Source organism: Barbatula barbatula (genome assembly GCF_947034865.1).
Source record: "Barbatula barbatula genome assembly, chromosome: 12".
Classification (NCBI taxonomy): domain Eukaryota; kingdom Metazoa; phylum Chordata; class Actinopteri; order Cypriniformes; family Nemacheilidae; genus Barbatula; species Barbatula barbatula.
Window position 1 is genome coordinate 4,280,746 of NC_136775.1, and position 18,666 is coordinate 4,299,411.

At 39.4% G+C, this 18,666-nt stretch overlaps 1 protein-coding gene across 1 annotated transcript; it reads left to right on the plus strand.

Moving 5' to 3' along the window:
- mtx1a (metaxin 1a) lies at window positions 1-16,883 on the plus strand. Its single transcript, XM_079469519.1, has 8 exons — window positions 1-130; window positions 11,128-11,197; window positions 11,683-11,762; window positions 12,916-13,008; window positions 13,082-13,264; window positions 13,531-13,607; window positions 13,713-13,870; window positions 14,155-16,883. The coding sequence occupies exons 1-8, from the start codon at window positions 50-52 to the stop codon at window positions 14,373-14,375; spliced, it is 963 nt and encodes a 320-aa protein (XP_079325645.1). The 5' UTR covers window positions 1-49; the 3' UTR covers window positions 14,376-16,883.
- The last annotated feature ends 1,783 nt before the right edge of the window (window positions 16,884-18,666 follow it).

An 18,666-nucleotide genomic window follows, 5' to 3' on the forward strand; every position in this document is an offset into this window, starting at 1 on the left:
TTATTTGGGGAATCATCACTTCCGTTTTAACGACGTTCGCGTGGTAAAGATGGCGGCGCCCTGTGAGCTGTTTTGCTGGAAAGCTGGTTTGGGGTTACCCTCAGTAGATACAGACTGTCTCATCGTTCTGGTGAGTTTTTTTATTATAACGGTGTAATGCAGATTGCAAGCTCTGATGGGTTGTGCTCACGTGTTTGTACAGAGATTCGGAAAGTTACATCCAAACTGAGATCCCTTACAAACACCGTGACACTAACACGGTTCAAGTTATATAATGATGCAGCGTGTGTACGTTTTATAAATGAATGCCATGTTACTGTGGCACATGTAGACGATGTTAATGATTTCCCCATGATAGATTAACATTAGGCTCTTCTGTTTCTATTCTGCATAATTGTAGATTACTGTGATGTTTGTGTGAACTTAATTTTAAGACATCCTACGTCATCAATTGACAAGATAATAGCATCCGTCTATTTAAACATGTTTAGTTTTTGGACAAACATCAGCATATTATGTTTTAACATGTCAAGTTCATATCCGTCATTGCAGATCTGCTGACATCATCTTTTGTCACATATATCTGGAAACTGTAGTCAATGATCAAGTATTCGTTCATGATATTTTCGTGCATATTGTGTTTATGTGTGTAGAACACATATATGTGAACAATGGTTTTATTAACACGTTTCCGGTCCTTGTTACTCCTGACCCAAACTCATAGCATTCATTTATTCACTACCTACGGTGCTGATCAATACATATTTTGGTTTAATAAATCATGTGGAATACATTTTCTCTATTTTTCCACTTCCGTTGCTTCAACTGCACACCACAAAACCATCCCTGTCATTTCCAGTAAGCATCAGTCTCATCTCCAATCAGCTTCCTTGGATACTGAGATCAGATTGTTGTTGTTTCTAATCAACAAAGGATGAATGTGGCCAAAGAGACAGTGTGATTGTTGCTGAATTTGTGTGTTAAAGCTATTATGTTACATCAGTGCTGTGTTTTTTGGAATCTCATGTCATGACTGTGGTGAGATTTTTCCAGCATGTTGGCGGTTGGGTAAATGGCGTGTGTGTTACAGTGTGTCTGGACCTACTGTGGGTGGCTAGAAAAACCGCAGGTGTGCTTTTGCTCCCTCCGTTAGGAAATGTTAAATTCATTCAGGTTTTTCCAGGTTATCTCGCCGTGCCAAAAAGATCCAGTGGCATGACATTATTATTGACTTTTCCCCATCATTGTGTTTTTGGCAGCTGGTAAGGAAGTCTCCAACTTCCTGAGGGTTTTGAAATATTACTTTTGAATCGACCAATAATGGAAAATATTTGAAAAGTTGATCTGTTAGGCACTTTAATGTTTAGTTCAGAGAGTTTTTTTGTATTATTGTTTGTTCTGTGTGTATCTGTTAAAATTTTGAACAATTATATGCTTATACTTAGTTTTTGCTTTGCGTTTTGATTCATGTTTTCTGGTTGACGCAACCGTGGATTTTTATGGTAACTCCTACCGAGATTACAGCATTATACAAAATATGTTGTTCATCAAATGTAGAGTTGCATAAATACCCGATTTGCAGGTGTTTGTTACCTTTTATATAATGGCAAAAAAGGATTGTTACGTATTTTTAATCCATTTTGCAGACAAGACTGCTAGTTATAATGCACTCTTGTTTATTTTTTATCAGCTTGTTTTAAACCCATAGATACACAGAAACACTAAATACTATGGTCCAGCAAAAAACAGGCAACAACATTTGTTTATTTTATGAATGAGTGAACCCCTGATGTAATGCTCTCTTTTTAATGACAGAGCTCTGATTGGACAAAACAGTAGGCAGGGGCGGGACATAAAATCAGGGCAGCCCGATTCTCATCTGCACCAAGCTATATACAAATCTAATTATTACCATCTGCACCTTCAAGGGCAGCCGTTCTGTCATCCGTGGCCTCATTTTGGCGTGTTTATGTGTACGCCAGGAGTCTGATGAACGTCTTTCCTTTTGTGAACTGTAAATTCTTCCTTGGCAAAGTGAACTTGTACTTTTCCTCCCCCGTATTTGTTTTGGACGGCACCGCGTGTTCACGTAAGTGATTTATTTCTAAACTTGATCCTCTCCACTTTACGAGCCGCAGTTTAGGATTCAGTCGGAATCGGTCCAGTAATAAATCTGAGGCGATGATGTCAGCCTTAAGGCCCCTTCCAGCTCGACAGTAGGCCGCGGGCGGGAAAAGGTGGAAAATCTTGAAACTCGACTCTTTCCGTTTACAGTCTCCACCATTTACAGTCAAAGTGAATTTTTGAGGCCTGCTGGTAACCTAATTTCACATGAGACTGAACATTCTGTCATGTTCTTCCAAACTTTTTGTTATGGTCACTTCATAGTGACCATAAATGACAAAAGCCACTAAAGACAAAATAAATCAATTGCACTTTTTAAAGCTTAAGGTACAATTCAGATAAATGTCCATACAATGGTAAATAAATGGGACCGTTGCCCCAAAAATGACAATTCAATTCCAAAGTATGTCAAAAGGTAACACCGTTTGTTTGGTTACCAACGTTCTTTAAAGAAAATGAAACCGGTTTGAAATGACTAGAAGGTGAGTAAATGACAGAATTAAAATATCCCTTTTACAGCCATAGTTACTTCAAACTGTTGATGATTAACAGTTGTTTTCCACAGCAAATAACGATTTTGGTGTGCAGTAGTCCTTTCAAGAATCAGAGTTGGCCATTATACAGTGCATCCGGAAAGTATTCACAGCGGTTCACTTTTTCCACATTTTGTCGTGTTACAGCCTTATTCCAAAATGGATTCAATTCATTTTCCTCAATTCTACAACAATACCCCATAATGACAATGTGAAAAGTTTGTTTGGAAAACAAGTTTGGAAAAAAAGGCACATGTACATAAGTATACACAGCCTTTGCTCAATACTTTGTTGAAGAACCTTTGACAACAATTAGAGCTTAAAGTATTTTTGAGTATGATGCTACAAGCTCGTAACACCTATTTTTGGGCAGTTTCTCCCATTCGTCTTTGCAAGATCTCTCAAGCTCTACAGGTTGGCTGGAGAGCGGTGCATAGCCATTTTCAGGTCTCTCCAGAGATGTCCAAGTCTGGGCTCTAGCTGGGCCACTCAAGGACAGTCACAGAGTTGTCCTGTAGCCACTCCTTTATTATCTTGGCTGTGTGCTTAGTGTCATTGTCCTGTTGGAAGATGAACCTTCCCCCCCGGTCTGAGGTCCAGAGCGCTCAGGATGTCCCTGTACATTGCTGCGTTCATCTTTCCCTCGATCCTGACTAGTCTCCCAATTCGTGCCGCTGAAAAACATCCCAACAGCATGATGCTGCCGCTACCATGCTTCACTGTAGGGATGGTATTGGCCAGATGATGATCGGTGCCTGGTTTCCGCCAGACAAAGAGTTCAATCTTTGTTTCATCAGACCTGAGAATCTTGTGCTGCAGCGATGGTTGTTCTTCTGGAATGTTCTTCTCTCTCCACAGAGACGTGCTGGAGCTCTGTCAGAGTGACCATCGGGTTCTTGGCCACTGTGCTCATTGGGACCTTCAATGCTTCTCCAGATCTGTGCCTCAATACAATCCTGTCTCGGAGGTCTTCAGACAATTCCTTGGACTTCATGGCTTGGTTTGTGCTCTGACACGAACTGTTAACTGTGGGACCTGATATAGACAGGTGTGTGCCTTTCCAAATCACGTCCAATCAACTGAATGTAAAACAGGTGGACTCCAATCAAGTTGTAGAAACATCTCAAGGAAGATAAGTGGAAACAGGATGCACCTGAGCTCAATTTTGGGTGTCATGGCAAAGGCAGTGAATACTTATGTACATGTGCTTTATTCGTTTTTTTAATTTAAATAAATTTGCAAAGATTTCAAACTAACTTCTTTCACATTGTCATTGTGGGGTATTGTTTGTAGAGTTTTTGAGGAAAATAATAAATTGAATCCATTTTGGAACAAGGCTGTAACATGACAAAATGTGGAAAAAGTGAAGCACTGTGAATACTTTCCGGATGCACTGTAGTCCCATTCTTGGCCTTGGGCACAATAGTATAACAGTATAAAATAACGTATATCTTTGTGGAAAGAATCTACCAAACAACATGCTGAAGTAGCGTGCGCATAGTATGGTATATTACTATAATTAAAAATTTCCGTCACACCCCTTGCGATTGAGCATTCACAACTGGTTTTGTAACCATTTTAAAAAAAATCATCTTTAGCTGTTCTTTTTTTTAAGGCGTTATGTGTTTACATTGAATACCGTACATACTTTTAATTAGGTCTATTATTAAATCTCTATATATGATTGTATGCATAAATATTATGCACACCTTACATTTCTTGTAACTTCAGAACAATTTATTAAACATTTGCATCTCATTACTCTTCCCCACTAACTATTTAATATTTGACACATCTCAGGGCAATTGTGGTGTAATGTTTAGAGAGATGGACTTATAACCCAAAGGTTGCATGCCTGATTCCCAGTATATGTTGTATTATAGTCCCTTTATCATTGTGATTCAGATACATATAAATAACATTAGAAGACTTCTAAGTGTGTTCATACCATCTGTATTTCTTAATAATGTTTTTCTGATCCTCTACTGTATTGAAATGCCCTTTTCCAAATTACAAGTTGTTATTGATCTTTGAAGATAGGACTTTTAGACCTCATTTAACATTTGGAAAGCCATGGCCTTTTAGCAAACAAAGTTTTTCTATATGTATTTGAAAGAGATATATATTAGGCTACATTACTTATTGGACATGTGACTGGGCCTAACATTTTAAACCTCTTCCTCTGTCCCAGCAGACCTTCAGCCTCTACTCCAAAATAATTATCATACATAGTGTAGTGTACTGAAAAGCATCCCAAGTTTTTCCAAAATTATAAAAACTGTAGCAGTTTATACAATTTAGAAATATTTTGTATTTAATATGACTACATCAGCAGGTGAATATAAAGCTGACTCAATACAAAATCCGTTTTTGGAAAACCAAATAAAGGTAGATTTTTTAAGGAACATACAGGGAAGGAACAAAAAAGAGGTTTAATACTGTCTATAAAATTAATGTAATCAAACACATATACACAACACAATTTTGGTAAAATACCATAGTAGACACAATAAAATAACAGTTACAAACATCTCAACAAATCTACACTTTTTGTAACAAAGATAGCCATGATGAGTATATTTGTTTTATATTTCGGTTCAAAAATAGCGTTTAGCATATAAATGAAAGGGGTCATATGACACTGCTAAAACAAATATTATCGTTCGTTTTAGATGTAATGCAATGTGTATACAAGTTTTAAGGTTAGAATATGCTGTATTTTCCACATACCGCGTTCTGTAAAGAAGACGTACGCATGTCTGCGCAGCTCGCATTGTATAAAGACTGGCGTGGCAACGTTTCACTGTAGACATCGTCCAGCCCTAAACTTTATTTAAATTGTGCGATTTTACGTGTCTAATACATGCATGGGCAACACACCAAAGACACAGAAAAACACGTATTCGTGCTATACGACCCCTTTAAATAATATGATTTATATGATTTTGAATCCCACACTTTATACACTGTTGCAGATTAAAGCCTTCGGTTATTTATAATGTTTCCTGGTCGCTTCCAGGGTGACTCGTGAAATCTGTGATCCACAGCCCACAGCACATGTTTAACTCTGGGAATCTTTCGTGAGGTTGATAAAACGTACTCTTCAAAGACGTACAGTTCTAAGCAGTAAGCAAGATTTGGGCTTTAGGTGATGGAAAGTTAACTTTGCTTTCTGGAATACCCCGCAGGTGTAAAGTGTTGAATCTGTCAGCTCTCGGCTGGATGTGCTAGAACGTGAAATTATGTCTTTCTGTATCGGACAGGATCATAAAACAGGCATGCGATCCGAAACTCATGTTTGCTGGTTTGTAACTATTGTTTAAGGTTTCTGTTGTTGCTTATTTTTTGTTGCTAGAGATGTTGTTACTTGTTTGATATATATTATCTCCTAAGAGGCCATGGATTTGTTCATTTTATTTATCTGTAAACAATCTCTCTCCTAACCGGTCGTTTTCACAGTAATTAATGAAAAAAACGATTTTTTTGTGTGCGTGTGTGTTGTTGTGGAATTTTCTTATTCCTTAATCAAGGTGAGTCAATTTTGACAAACGCAATATACAGAGACATCAGGTACTTTGCAAAGTATTTTATTGTCGTTTAATCTGCATCATAAGCAATGAGCATGGTGCAGAGCAAAGGCACTCTTTCCTTCTGCACCCAGAGTATATATTAAAACGTGAAACCCCCTCCCTTTGCCCCCTAGCCAGAATCCCGAGCTGGTTTCCGAGAAGTGATGCCCGTTATTCCAAACAGAACATCTTGGCCTCTGCTCGAGGGCAAAGGCAGAGTGGTATGACGCGTATAGAGAAAAACATGATAACATAGAGAAGAAAACATGGATAAAAACTTCATAAACATATAGATAGACACATCAAGAAGCTAGACTAGAAAATTTCCATTACATTCCCCCCTTTTATCATATATGATAACCAAAATCTTTATACTTTGACCCGTAAGATGAGCAACGCCCTTTCTCTTACAGGTTTCATTCTTCTATCTAAACAGTTCTTAAAATCCCACTAGAATCGGTAACACCACCTGCTTCAGCCTTCGTCACTTTCCATATTCTTACTCTCATTTGTGGAATTGCTCCCGTTCCCTCATAACTAAAATTTTTCTGAGTTACAGCTAGTCTAAAACTTTCTCTTTTTCCTTTTTATTTGGCCGTCCCAGGGGACATAATGGCCCACATTTTCAAATTTTGTTGCCTTATCCACAACATCAACTGAGGCACACGTACCTCTACACAAATACATATTTGTTCCCCAGTACCTAGCAGAATTTGGGTAACACTGTCCCTCCCCATACCATTTTATTAAACTTGGAATATAGTGTTGCACAAAAACAAAATTCTATAATCTCTAATTTCTCGGGGTTCGATGCGTCCCCGACTGGAACAGTTGATTCCCTTTGTCAGCACGACCATTGCGAAGAGCCATTGTGGATGCCATTGTGATGGGCCTATGGTTGGAGTTGCCACTCCTTGGACCTTTTTGCAGTGGGAGGTGTGTCTTTCCCACGACTTCCTGGAAGCTGTGTAATGATTTGTCAGCTCCATTTGCTACTGCTCTTTTCACCTGCACAAACATATTGAGAGCAAAAACACATTGCCTTGTAACATCCCCCCTTCAAAATCGCAAAAGCAGGGAAAAAAATGTTTGGCAAACAGGTGAGGCCATTTGGGCCCCCCCCAAACATTGTCTGTGTATTTACATGAGCACTCCTTCCCGAATGCACGCTCAGCTGGTTCTGCAAAATGTTTGCATCTCTGCAAGAGAAAGAGTTTTGTTAGTGATTTCTGGAGACAATCTGTCTGTCTCTGATGTTGCTTGCTTTGCTGCAAGGTCAGCTTGTCGGCTTCCTGCAAAAAAATAGTTTCAGATACAAAAGTGTGTGTGGCAGTCACACACAACAATGGCTGATGGGATAAGAATGGCAGATAGCATTTCAGCAACCGGTGTGTGATTAAGAATGTTTTTACCATCAGCTTTTAAAAAGTTTCTGTGTTTACACAGTGTGCCAAAATCATGAGTTACACCAAATGCATTTCTACTCTCTGTGTGAATGTCTACATTTTTATTCTTTGATAATTTGCATGCGTGTGTGAGTGCAATGAGCTCTGCTGTCTGAGCAGAGAAATGGTCCCTAAAAATGATATCAATTGCTTCTTTGCTTTTGGACTTGCGATGTCTGTAATTGCAGACACGCTTTGCGGACAGCTGTCTGCCGCGGTCAGTAATTTCGTGACCCAAAAAACGAACAACTTGTTTTGCCAGCTGGACTTTGGAGACATTTACTTCTACTCTCTTATCTTTTAAACTGGAAACAAAGGCCTGCGCACCGGTAAATTTGGGCATGGCACAACTATGCCTTTATTTTTTAATCTTTTTAAACTCATTAAATATTGGCCTTATGACATTGAGGGCTTCTAGTTTGAGGCTTCTGTTTTGAGGGGGAATTGCTGTTTGCGTGGACGAAAATTACCCTTGGGCGTTATCACACAACAGGTTCACAGTTCCTAATCAACCAAACATAATATTTTCCTGTTATCAACAGTTGTACGGGCACCTTTCCCAAAATTTCTGGTATGTAAATACTCTTCATTAATCTTTTTGTGTGTGAAAACACTTCAAGTCCCCTTGTTGCTGACAGACAGGCATGATTTTCACGATGGGCATGCAACAAATTTGAATATTGCACGTCGTCCCTTTTAACCCATTCTATGGCGTGCGCATATTTGTCAGCAAAACACCCACAGCTCCCCACACCATTGTAATCAACGTCATGAGGCTCTGTGAGGCAAAACTTTCTACATCATATTTACGTAATTCAAAACTACATCGTACAGCTGTACGAGCGCTGCACACGGGTCGTGTTGGTATCATGCTCAATCTGTCATCATACACATTATTACTCTGCCCAGCAAATGAATCGGGCAGCAGTCAGACATGAGAAACCTGTGTTGAAATTTGTCACTCCCCAACTCACATTGCACCCTTTTGACATAAATTATTTTACATTAGAGCCACTAGCATTTAGGGAAAACACAGCTAGTTTAGACTCTGGCAAATTTAAACACTTCTTGTGAATCACAGTAGGCTATTTGTTGCCCCTGAATCTATCAAAAATTCAAGCAGTTTGTTGCACACAAGCATTGTGCATTTTAGCAAAGTTCAGAAAGCGGTTTCATTCATCATGGAATGTGAGCTAAGCAGATCTTCATTGCATACAGTAGGAAAAAGCATTTCTTCATTGCATATGCTAAGGGAAATCATACTCACCACCCTCGGAATGATGCCTCACCTCCTCACTTCCATCTACCTTTTCTCTTGACCTCCGCGATCTCCGAGGCTCAGGACAATCATTTCGCCAGTGCCCCGTTCTTCCACAATTGAAACACTTCTCTCCATACATGCCAGAGGGTTTAAAACCTCCACTCCCTCGCCATCTTCCTATTCTTCCGTGTTCTCCTCCGATATTCATTAGAGCCATGTGGAGTTCTTTATCTTGTGTGTTTTTCTTCTGAAGCTCTTTCTTGCCTGTTTGTCTTTCGGCGTGTACAGCATGACGGACAATCTCACTCATTCTCGCGCGATCTGGCTCGATGCACGATTTTTCCACTTCTCGTCTCAGCTCTTCTCTGAGTTTCCGCAGAAAAGCGGACCTGAGATGTCCTTCGAACGGACCAATGTCCGGTCCGTCTGCATCAGGTTGAAGTCCAGAATGTTCTTTAAATACTTCCTCCACAGGCCATTTACCCTGTAACTTTCTCAGGTCAGATGGTTTCAGTTTGACTTTCAACAGTCTCTCTAATTCTTTCATTGAGGGTGAGAATTCTTTGCAAAATGTCAAAAGTTCTTTGTCTGTCAGTGCTGGTTGCGCTCTTTCTTGCTTTTGACACACCGCGGGCTGTGGCATGTGCGGCACTGGTGCTGGTGGAGATACTGGTGGGGGCACTGGAGCTGCCTCGATCGGGTTCAGATGTCGGTGAGGAGGGACACAATCATCCTCCGTTTGGTGTTTGTACTCAGTCATAGATGGGGGTAAAGAAGACAGAGGGGTTAAATCATTATATTCAAGCAAAACAGGGTACAATGGAGTTTTCGGTGGTGGCAGTTCTTCCAATGCCATTTCTTTAAAAACATAGTCACGTCTATTAGCTTCCCTCTCCCATAACTCTAAACATTTACACGCTTCATCATATTTTTCCCTTTCTTTTTTGGACATTTTAAATATGTATTTTTTCCCCATATGTTCTCTTATTTTCTCTAATTTTGTGGTACTAAATGTACTGTTTTCAGGAAAGTTTGCTTTTTCTTTCAGATAGGGTACACCTTGTAAACTTCCCGTTCCCCACCTTTTCCTCATTTCTCTGTATGTTGGTTTATCCATATCATTTCTTAGTAGTCCCCCAGACTGTTTAGAATCTCTCGATTCTGAGTAGTCTCCCCTCTTTAACGTTCCAGACTGTTCAGAAATCTACCTGACTCACCACTTTTCCTTTTTGTGCCTTGCACTGAGTTCTTTTGGGATCACGTCAGCTTGGGGTCCGGAGTAGAGTTCTCTCGTCCCTGTATGGGGTTAGAGCTGGATTTGCTATGTCCAGGATGATCAGTCAACTCTAGTCCGTTCTCCGTCAGCCTTGTGATCCCATACCTCGTCGCCAAATTGTTGTGGAATTTTCTTATTCCTTAATCAAGGTGAGTCAATTTTGACAAACGCAATATACAGAGACATCAGGTACTTTGCAAAGTATTTTATTGTCGTTTAATCTGCATCATAAGCAATGAGCATGGTGCAGAGCAAAGGCACTCTTTCCTTCTGCACCCAGAGTATATATTAAAACGTGAAACCCCCTCCCTTTGCCCCCTAGCCAGAATCCCGAGCTGGTTTCCGAGAAGTGATGCCCGTTATTCCAAACAGAACATCTTGGCCTCTGCTCGAGGGCAAAGGCAGAGTGGTATGACGCGTATAGAGAAAAACATGATAACATAGAGAAGAAAACATGGATAAAAACTTCATAAACATATAGATAGACACATCAAGAAGCTAGACTAGAAAATTTCCATTACAGTGTTCATATGTACAAAAAATGTGGCAGCACTGTCTGTGTTGTTTCACAAACATATCGGGCTTGAGTGTTTATAGGCTGTAAAACTGTCCTGTTCGAATCTCTGACTTTGGAATAAATAAATGTGTTTGCTGGAATTGCTCAATTAAGTACAAGAAAAAAGAACAAGATATTCTATATAGATATTTAAACAGAATTGAGGTCCTTTGTAATTGCAACTTTTCAGCTCCGTGCCACATTTTCTCTTCATAGAGGGCACAGTTGTGTTCATTTGCTCTTATCTTGTTCTGTTTCTGGACATTATGATTATAATTGGACCTGAACAGTATCTCCAATACACGTGAACTGTAAAAGTTAATTTAGTGGATATTTTAATAATGTCTTTTATGCAATATTCAGGCATACGCTCGCTTTGCCGGAGCCCCTCTGAAAATTCACAAGATCTCCAACCCCTGGAGAAGCCCTACAGGTAAGCACTTCCACATTTAACAATCTGCTTCTTGGCAGACTCTCAGCGTTTGTTAAAAAGGATATTTTAGCGCATGTTGACTGGAGTCTGTTGTTTAATCGCAGACCTTTTCCTCTTTCCAGCAGTGCTGCTGATAACTGGCGTCTGTCTGGTTTCACTTTCTTTCCCTCTGTTTTTCCAAACCCTTGTCTGTCTCCATTATCCTTTTCCCATGATTCTTGAGTTCTTCTAAACTGAACGTGAAGTGTGTGATTTCCGCACAACTAGCAGCATCAAATTGTGTATACAAGGGGAAAGAAACGCTTCATTTAAAGACAGCGTATATATATATATATATATATATATATATATATATATATATATATATATATATATATATATATTCTTTAATGTCTGTGGTATCACACAATTCTGTCCATAGAAAAAAATTGAATGATAAAGGAGTCAATACATGTGCTTTACTGATTCTGTTCTCTTCACTAAAGGTTCACTTCCAGCTCTCAGGACCAGAGAGGAGGGCAGCTGTTCTCAACCCAGTCAGATCATCATACAGTTGAGAAAACAGGTGATTTTTCTCATACCAACAGTGAATATCATTTTCCTCGATAATGGTGCTCTGTGTTTCAAATATAATGAAGTCATAGGCTCACTTGTACCCCACCAAACTAATTTTCAAAGGAATATTATTAAGTCTTAAATGACACACACAAATGACTTCCAGAGACTTATGTTTCCGCAATGATGTAATAGTTTAGATGTGGCACTGTTTCATTGCGTAATGAATGTACCCATTTGTTTTAGTTTATAAAGGAATGTCACGTGGATATAATTACAACCTTTCCCGGAGACACATGTTTATTGTGTCATCTTCTACCCAGTAGTAGTGCTGGACTGCCCAGAACCGTTAATGGAATTTTGTCCTGGAAGCTTCTCCGATTTTAGAAGCTTTTTACCTACAATATGGTTCAAATCAAATTTGCAACTCTGTTCACAAACCACTACATAACTTAAAGGTGAAGTGTGTCATTTTTGGATGTCAGAATACCTTCTCCAGTCCCAGATTAATATGAAGAGAGGCCAAACAGGCCTAAATTATTTAATCTTTTCCTTTCCAGTAGCTGTCAAACTAAATGCTTTTTCCAACATGTTGCATCATATTTGAGGTAATTTAACGTTTGGTTGCAAACGATATTTGAGAAGAGTTATGTGGGTTTGGAATTACATAATGTTCATCTTTGGGTATACAGCTCCTCATTCATGATGAACTCTTCGACGTGAAACATGACATATCTGTGCATTTCATGTCTACTTTAGACTGAGAAACTGTATCATAGATTAACATTGTTAAAGTGATAGTTTGCCCAAAAATGTCATTATGACTCACCCTCTTTTCCTCAAACCTTTTGGACTGTATTTCTTTCGCAGAACACACATAAGAAGATATTTTGAAGAATGTTTTTAACTGGCCCCCATTTACTTCTTTGGGTTTTGTGTCCATACAATTGAAGTGAATGGGGTCCAGCACTGTTCGGTTACCAACTTTCTTCGAAATATTTTCTTTTGTGTTCTGCGGACGAAAGAAAGTCAAAAAGGTTTGAAATGACAAGAGGGCGAGTAAAGGATGACACAATTTCTTGGGTGAACTATCACTTTAAGGCTAAACCCTGTGCATTTCTGAGCAAAGTCAGAAATAGTAAAGTCGTGTGTTTGTTATTCAGAAATACAATGCAGACTACGATCTCTCGGCCAAAGAGGGCGCAGACACGATGGCCTTCATCTCGCTGCTGGAGGAGCGACTTTTACCCGCGCTGGTGAGACTTAAAATCATACGTTCAACAAAGAGGTTTCTTTTGATACACGCGCAAACTTTTCGTCTCTTGGCAGATCTACGCTTTATGGGTTGATTCTAAGAACTACGTGGAGGTGACGCGACGTTGGCACGCAGAGAACATCTCCTTCCCCCTCAACTTCTTCCTGCCGAGTCACATGCAGAACAAGCAGTTGGAGAGACTTCGTCTCATCCGAGGAAACTCTACCCTGGAGTCGGGAGAAGAGGCAGAGAAAGAGGTGAGAAGATAGATATGTGCTCTATTGAGTACATGTTGATAAACCAGCAGTATGAATTCTGGGATATGGGTTCGGATAAAGCTTTTAATGATCCGGTTTTCTGACACAGTACTACTGTTTTTTTAGCGTAACTTCTCGCAGAAACACTGAAACATTATTTGTAGCATTTCCAACATCAACAGAGATGTTTCTTTCTTCATTTCTCTCATAATAAGTTTAAATTCTCTATAACTGTCCTTGTGTATATCCCCCTTCTTCTTCTTCAGCTTTACCGTGATGCTCTGGAGTGCCTGAATCTTCTCTCTCAACGTCTGGGTTCAAACAAATTTTTCTTTGGAGATTCGTAAGTCCAATCCAAAATAATTGTAAAGCGCTGTGTGTTGTTAATGTCATGAGCATCTCGGATGATGATGGGTGAGCTTTTGTTTGACTTCTGTGTTTTCTGAAGGCCCTCTTCTCTGGATGCATACGTGTTCGGTCATTTAGCCCCAATGATAAAGATTCAGCTGCCCAACTGTCGACTGCAACACCACTTGAAACATCTGGACAACTTGAACACATTTTGCAGTACCATTCTTAGCCTTTACTTCCCCATCGAGAGTCCTGGTAAGAAACCGTTTACTTTCATATACACACCATGACTTTTTAATGACATTAATAAAATTCAAGCTTGTACTACTTCCATTTGAGGAAAGTGCATTGTGAAAGCTTTTTTGGCACTATATAGTATATCTGGGTTACTTTAGACCATTCCAGATACCCCGATTTCTGTTTAATTTCTGACACATTTGTGATTCACACAGACAATTGTGAAGTTTGTAAAAAAACAAGATTGTTTTTCTGTTTTGGATCAAATGTGGTGTTTGATGATGTTATCTGTTTTTGTGCAGATAAAGTTGGCCACCCAGTGTCCCAAGCACAGCAGGGAAGCGACATTGACAACGAGCCGTACAAGAGACGCAAACAGTTGCTGTCAGTGCTGGTTGCCGTGGCAGCGATGTTGAGCTACGCTCTCTTCACTGGCATCGTTGCTATTGAGCATGGTCGCGAAGAGGAGCCTGGAGTCCACACCTCTCTTCAGGGCCCCGTCGATGAGGAAGAGGAGGAGTAAATGAAATTAGGGCGAACTATGAGTTGTGCTGGGAACGGTCACTTTTTCAAAAGGGAGGAACTCGTCTGTGCAACCATATGTTGTTAGAAATTTATGTATTATTTATTTGAGCCTTAATTGCATGATGATCATTAATCTTATATTTAGACTGCTTTAATTTTTCATACAGCTGTCCTGTTGCTTGCATCTATCAACTGGTCATTTGTTCACAAGTGTTAATTTGTTTTTCTACCAAAAATAAACAGGGCAACAGTTTATAGATGCTTTTTAAGGAACTTTAAATCAAGATCAGATGTGAAAGCACTTAAAACCTAGCGATGAAAGATTTCAGGACTTTTCAGCCGAGGGATTTATTGCATTCGAGCTGTAGACCTTTTTATTCTTTATTTGTTACCTTTACAAGTCAGTCTTTCTTCCCTCAGTATCGGTCCGCTGCTGTAATTAAGATATAAACTCAAATGTTATTGATGCGATTAAGGGAAGTAGAAAATGACCATGATCCTGAAATAATAATAAATAATAGTGCCCCTAAAAAAGACCATGCAATGTCCCATATCATAAATTCTTCTTTTTTCATGTGATGCATAACCATAATGAAGTGTGATTTTTTTCATTACCCTAGAATGAGCTATTTCTATCTACAAAAACACCACATGTTTGTGTGGTATTTGCCAGAGCCGTTGAAAAACAGAGTTACGACAGTCACATAGATGTCCGTTGGAAGAATGGAATGCGGAAGTAACTTGGAGTCACCAATGGTTCTAAACACTGTACAGAAGCCCATTCATTTCAATGACACCCAAACGCATTTGCTGTACAGTTACAATAACGGCATGTTTATACATTTTAACGTGTCGGCAGTCATATCTTGTAACTTATATTCATAGATCATCTTATCTTCAAATTACTCTCCAGACAAAATGATGCTATAAATGTAGTCAACGTAGTATTCAGTGTACACAATGCGCCAATACAGTATATTTAGCAAGAATTATGCAAATGTAGTTGCTGTTATCTGTCTCGCTAAAATCCATTTAAATAGGTTGACAGCACGGATATGTTTGGAACTATTGAGGGCTCCATGAACCACACTGTGGCGAGATCGTTGCTGCATCAGAAATCTCCTACTTCCATACCATATAGTTGGTGAAAATGTGTACGAGTCAAGAATAGTATGTGCAAAATCTCAGTATGCAAAAAACATTAGGTGAGAAGTACCCGGATCGTCTACTACTTGCATTTACATTTAGTCATTTGGCAGATGCTTTTATCCAAAGCGACTTACAGATGAGGAAACATTGGAAGCAATTATTACAACATAGGCAACAAAATACATAAGTGCATCAAACTAGTCCATTAAAGCCTAGCGCAGAATACAAAGCTACTTCCGCCGAGATTTGTGAGTACGGATCGGATGGACACTTCTCTATCCCATGATGCCACGGGATCAGAGAAACGGTGAAATTTCAAAAGTAAATCAAATAAATAAAGCAGAAAAATGTAAAGGCGGGCGTCTGTTTTAAATGCCAATAAATGAATTTCTCGTGACTAAATTATGTTTATATCAACACTCACCTATAGGTTGTTGTCAATAGGTCAAAGGGCATTTGGGTCACTTGGCCATAAAACATGGCAGCCGTAGTATGTCTGAAATGTATTCACTCCCACTCTTACTATAAAGAACGTACTATTTTATCGGCAAATAGGTAGGAACTTATTCAAAATCAGTGCGTACTGTCTTAGTATGTGATTTCGGCAGCATGAGTGTCGTAACTCTCATATTCAACGACTCTGGTATTCACCATGTTGTTTAGTAGCCCTAAAGTGACAAACTTCTCTTACGCGTTTTGTAAATACATTATCTCCTTCTTTAAAGAAGCGAAAACATGACAACATCTTGGCTCTGTGTCAGCCGCTGTAATGCTTCAAAAAGGAGGGGGGAGTGAGCCGTTGGTAGCAAAAACCTCACCGCTATGCCGCTAAATTTCATGCACGGGACCTTTAGTTGATAAAACCATTTTTGGTGGAGAAAAACTTATGTCAGAGGAAAATGTCTAAAACTATAAATGATGTGCTAGTTTGCGCAAACTGAGGAGACGGATTATTAAAACCAAAAGATGCTGTTGGTTGTTAGGTTTGCTGTAACTTTCCAGTTTTAAATGCAGCTAAATCCAATTTTGCTTTCTTATGAACTCATTATGAGAGAAATAATGCATTGTGCCTATAGATTAATGAAGAAAGGAATTTCCAGGAAATGTTTGGTTGCGTAATGTTTCATACCTATCGAAAATCCATTCACAAGTTACACTTAGTATGTTTGTTGAGAAATAAGTCCCAGTTATCTGTTTTTGGGTGAGGATAGGATTCTGTCGTCTCGCCCAAGAAATCTAAACTCAGCATACTAGCCATCTGTTCACATCTTCTCTCTGTGTGTTATGTGCTGTAAATATTATTAAAGGATTTGTATTTTCATAATTTAAGGGACAAATAAACAGTCGTGTGCCCTGGTTTTGTGTTGAGCTTTATCATTTGCTGACTATGCATTGATGCTGATGCAATTGCAAGCAGCTCTTTTGGGTTAGAAATGTTTCTTTGAATAAAATCTCTTGTGTCTAGACGTTCTTGCTGATATAGCTTCTAATGTGTGTGTTTGTGGGAGATGCAGAGGTTGTAACAGAGATAGTAACTCTCCTTAAGGGACAATTTACCTGCCAGCAGTGTTTCCGAACATCAGTGTGCATTGAGTGAGTCTTTGTGAATACACGCCCCGGGACACACAGCTGTGTGTGTTACAGCACCAGACTGGAATCTCATTCTGGCTCCTGTCTGCTCATGAGTTTGTTTCCATCTATTTGTGTGGAAATGTAACCCCCACCACCAGATTCAGAGCGATCGGGAGCTCCCCACAGCCTCACGACAGCTTTTAATGACCTCCAAATATCGTCTGTGAAAGAATTCCTGTTTGAGAAGGAAAAATGTGTTTGGATTGTGCTCTTTTTTCCCCCTGCACAGTTATTCAGACGGGAAAAGTGTGTGGGGGGCTGTTGTGCTCTGAACTTTGTGTCACGGACCCAATGGGTTCTGGTTTTGTTCAGGGTGTAGAAGTTTAATTCATGACTCAGAATTAAACGATTGTGAGCATTTCACTAAAACTCAGATTTTCCCTTTTGGGAAGAGTGCAATTTAACAAAACCCTTTTTTGAAGTAGACTCTCAGTTTTAGATGGTGTGTAGAGTAAAAACTTTTTTTTATGATTGCAGGGTCAAGTATAAAGCTGAAGTCTGACAGAAATGTTCCCCTGACACCTGCTGTTAAAGGCTGTTTCTAAGGAAACTCAGAGGTAATGAAAAATAAACATCACTCTGGGACAGACTGCTGAGACGGGACATTGAAACTGAACAGAGCGCATAATGCTTTGCTTTAAAACACCTAGTGCTGTCTTTCATTACGCCAATAGTGTCTGTGTGCAAGAGTGGGACAAAAACAGGATCTGACACAAAAATTATGGAAATCTGTAAGAACAGACATGGTCATTTGTGTTTGTTTGTCAACTCTACCAACTCTTAGTATTTGCACATACAAAAAGTACCCTTACCGTTTTTGGAAACATGTCGGTACCAGTTTAATCTGTGTTTCGTCAAAATGGAAACATTTTGTTGTGTCTGGATGAAAATGCTCCTTTATTTTTTCCTTTTGTTGTTTTCTTGCGTGTTCCTTTTTAAGTATATGCCTGTCACCCATCCGCGATCCCGGGACAAATTCCTGGACACAATTTCTGTGTATTTTCCAGGATCTCTGTGTGAAAAGGGCTTGTCAGTCAGTCTTGGGTCAGTGTGAGGTCAGCCTGCATTTGGTTTGGGGGTCTGACCCAAAATAAATGGAGGCCTTTTAAATACCATTTAAACATTGGGATTTGTTATATGAGAGCTTATTTTTGACATAAAGGAAAACTTACCACTAAATTTAAATTTGGCTACATGTCGACCAGAACGTATTGCACATGTTTGAGGACCGGAGTGCATTTTTCAAGTCACGTAAACTTTAGGGGATAACCATGGCAACAATATTACTAGCGTTTACTATTGCAATGGGCTTTATGCATGCGTGACTTCCGCGTTTCACGTTCAGAACCCTTTGGCAGTTTCCAGTTGGTAAGACTTGAAGCAGAGACAATTGGAAAATATGGTAGAAAAGCACTTCTATATACTACTGCTGTGTGTCGCAATGTACAGCTTCTGCTAAATGTAACTATTTTCTCATTTTTCTAATTCTCTCTGCTTTAAGTCTCCCC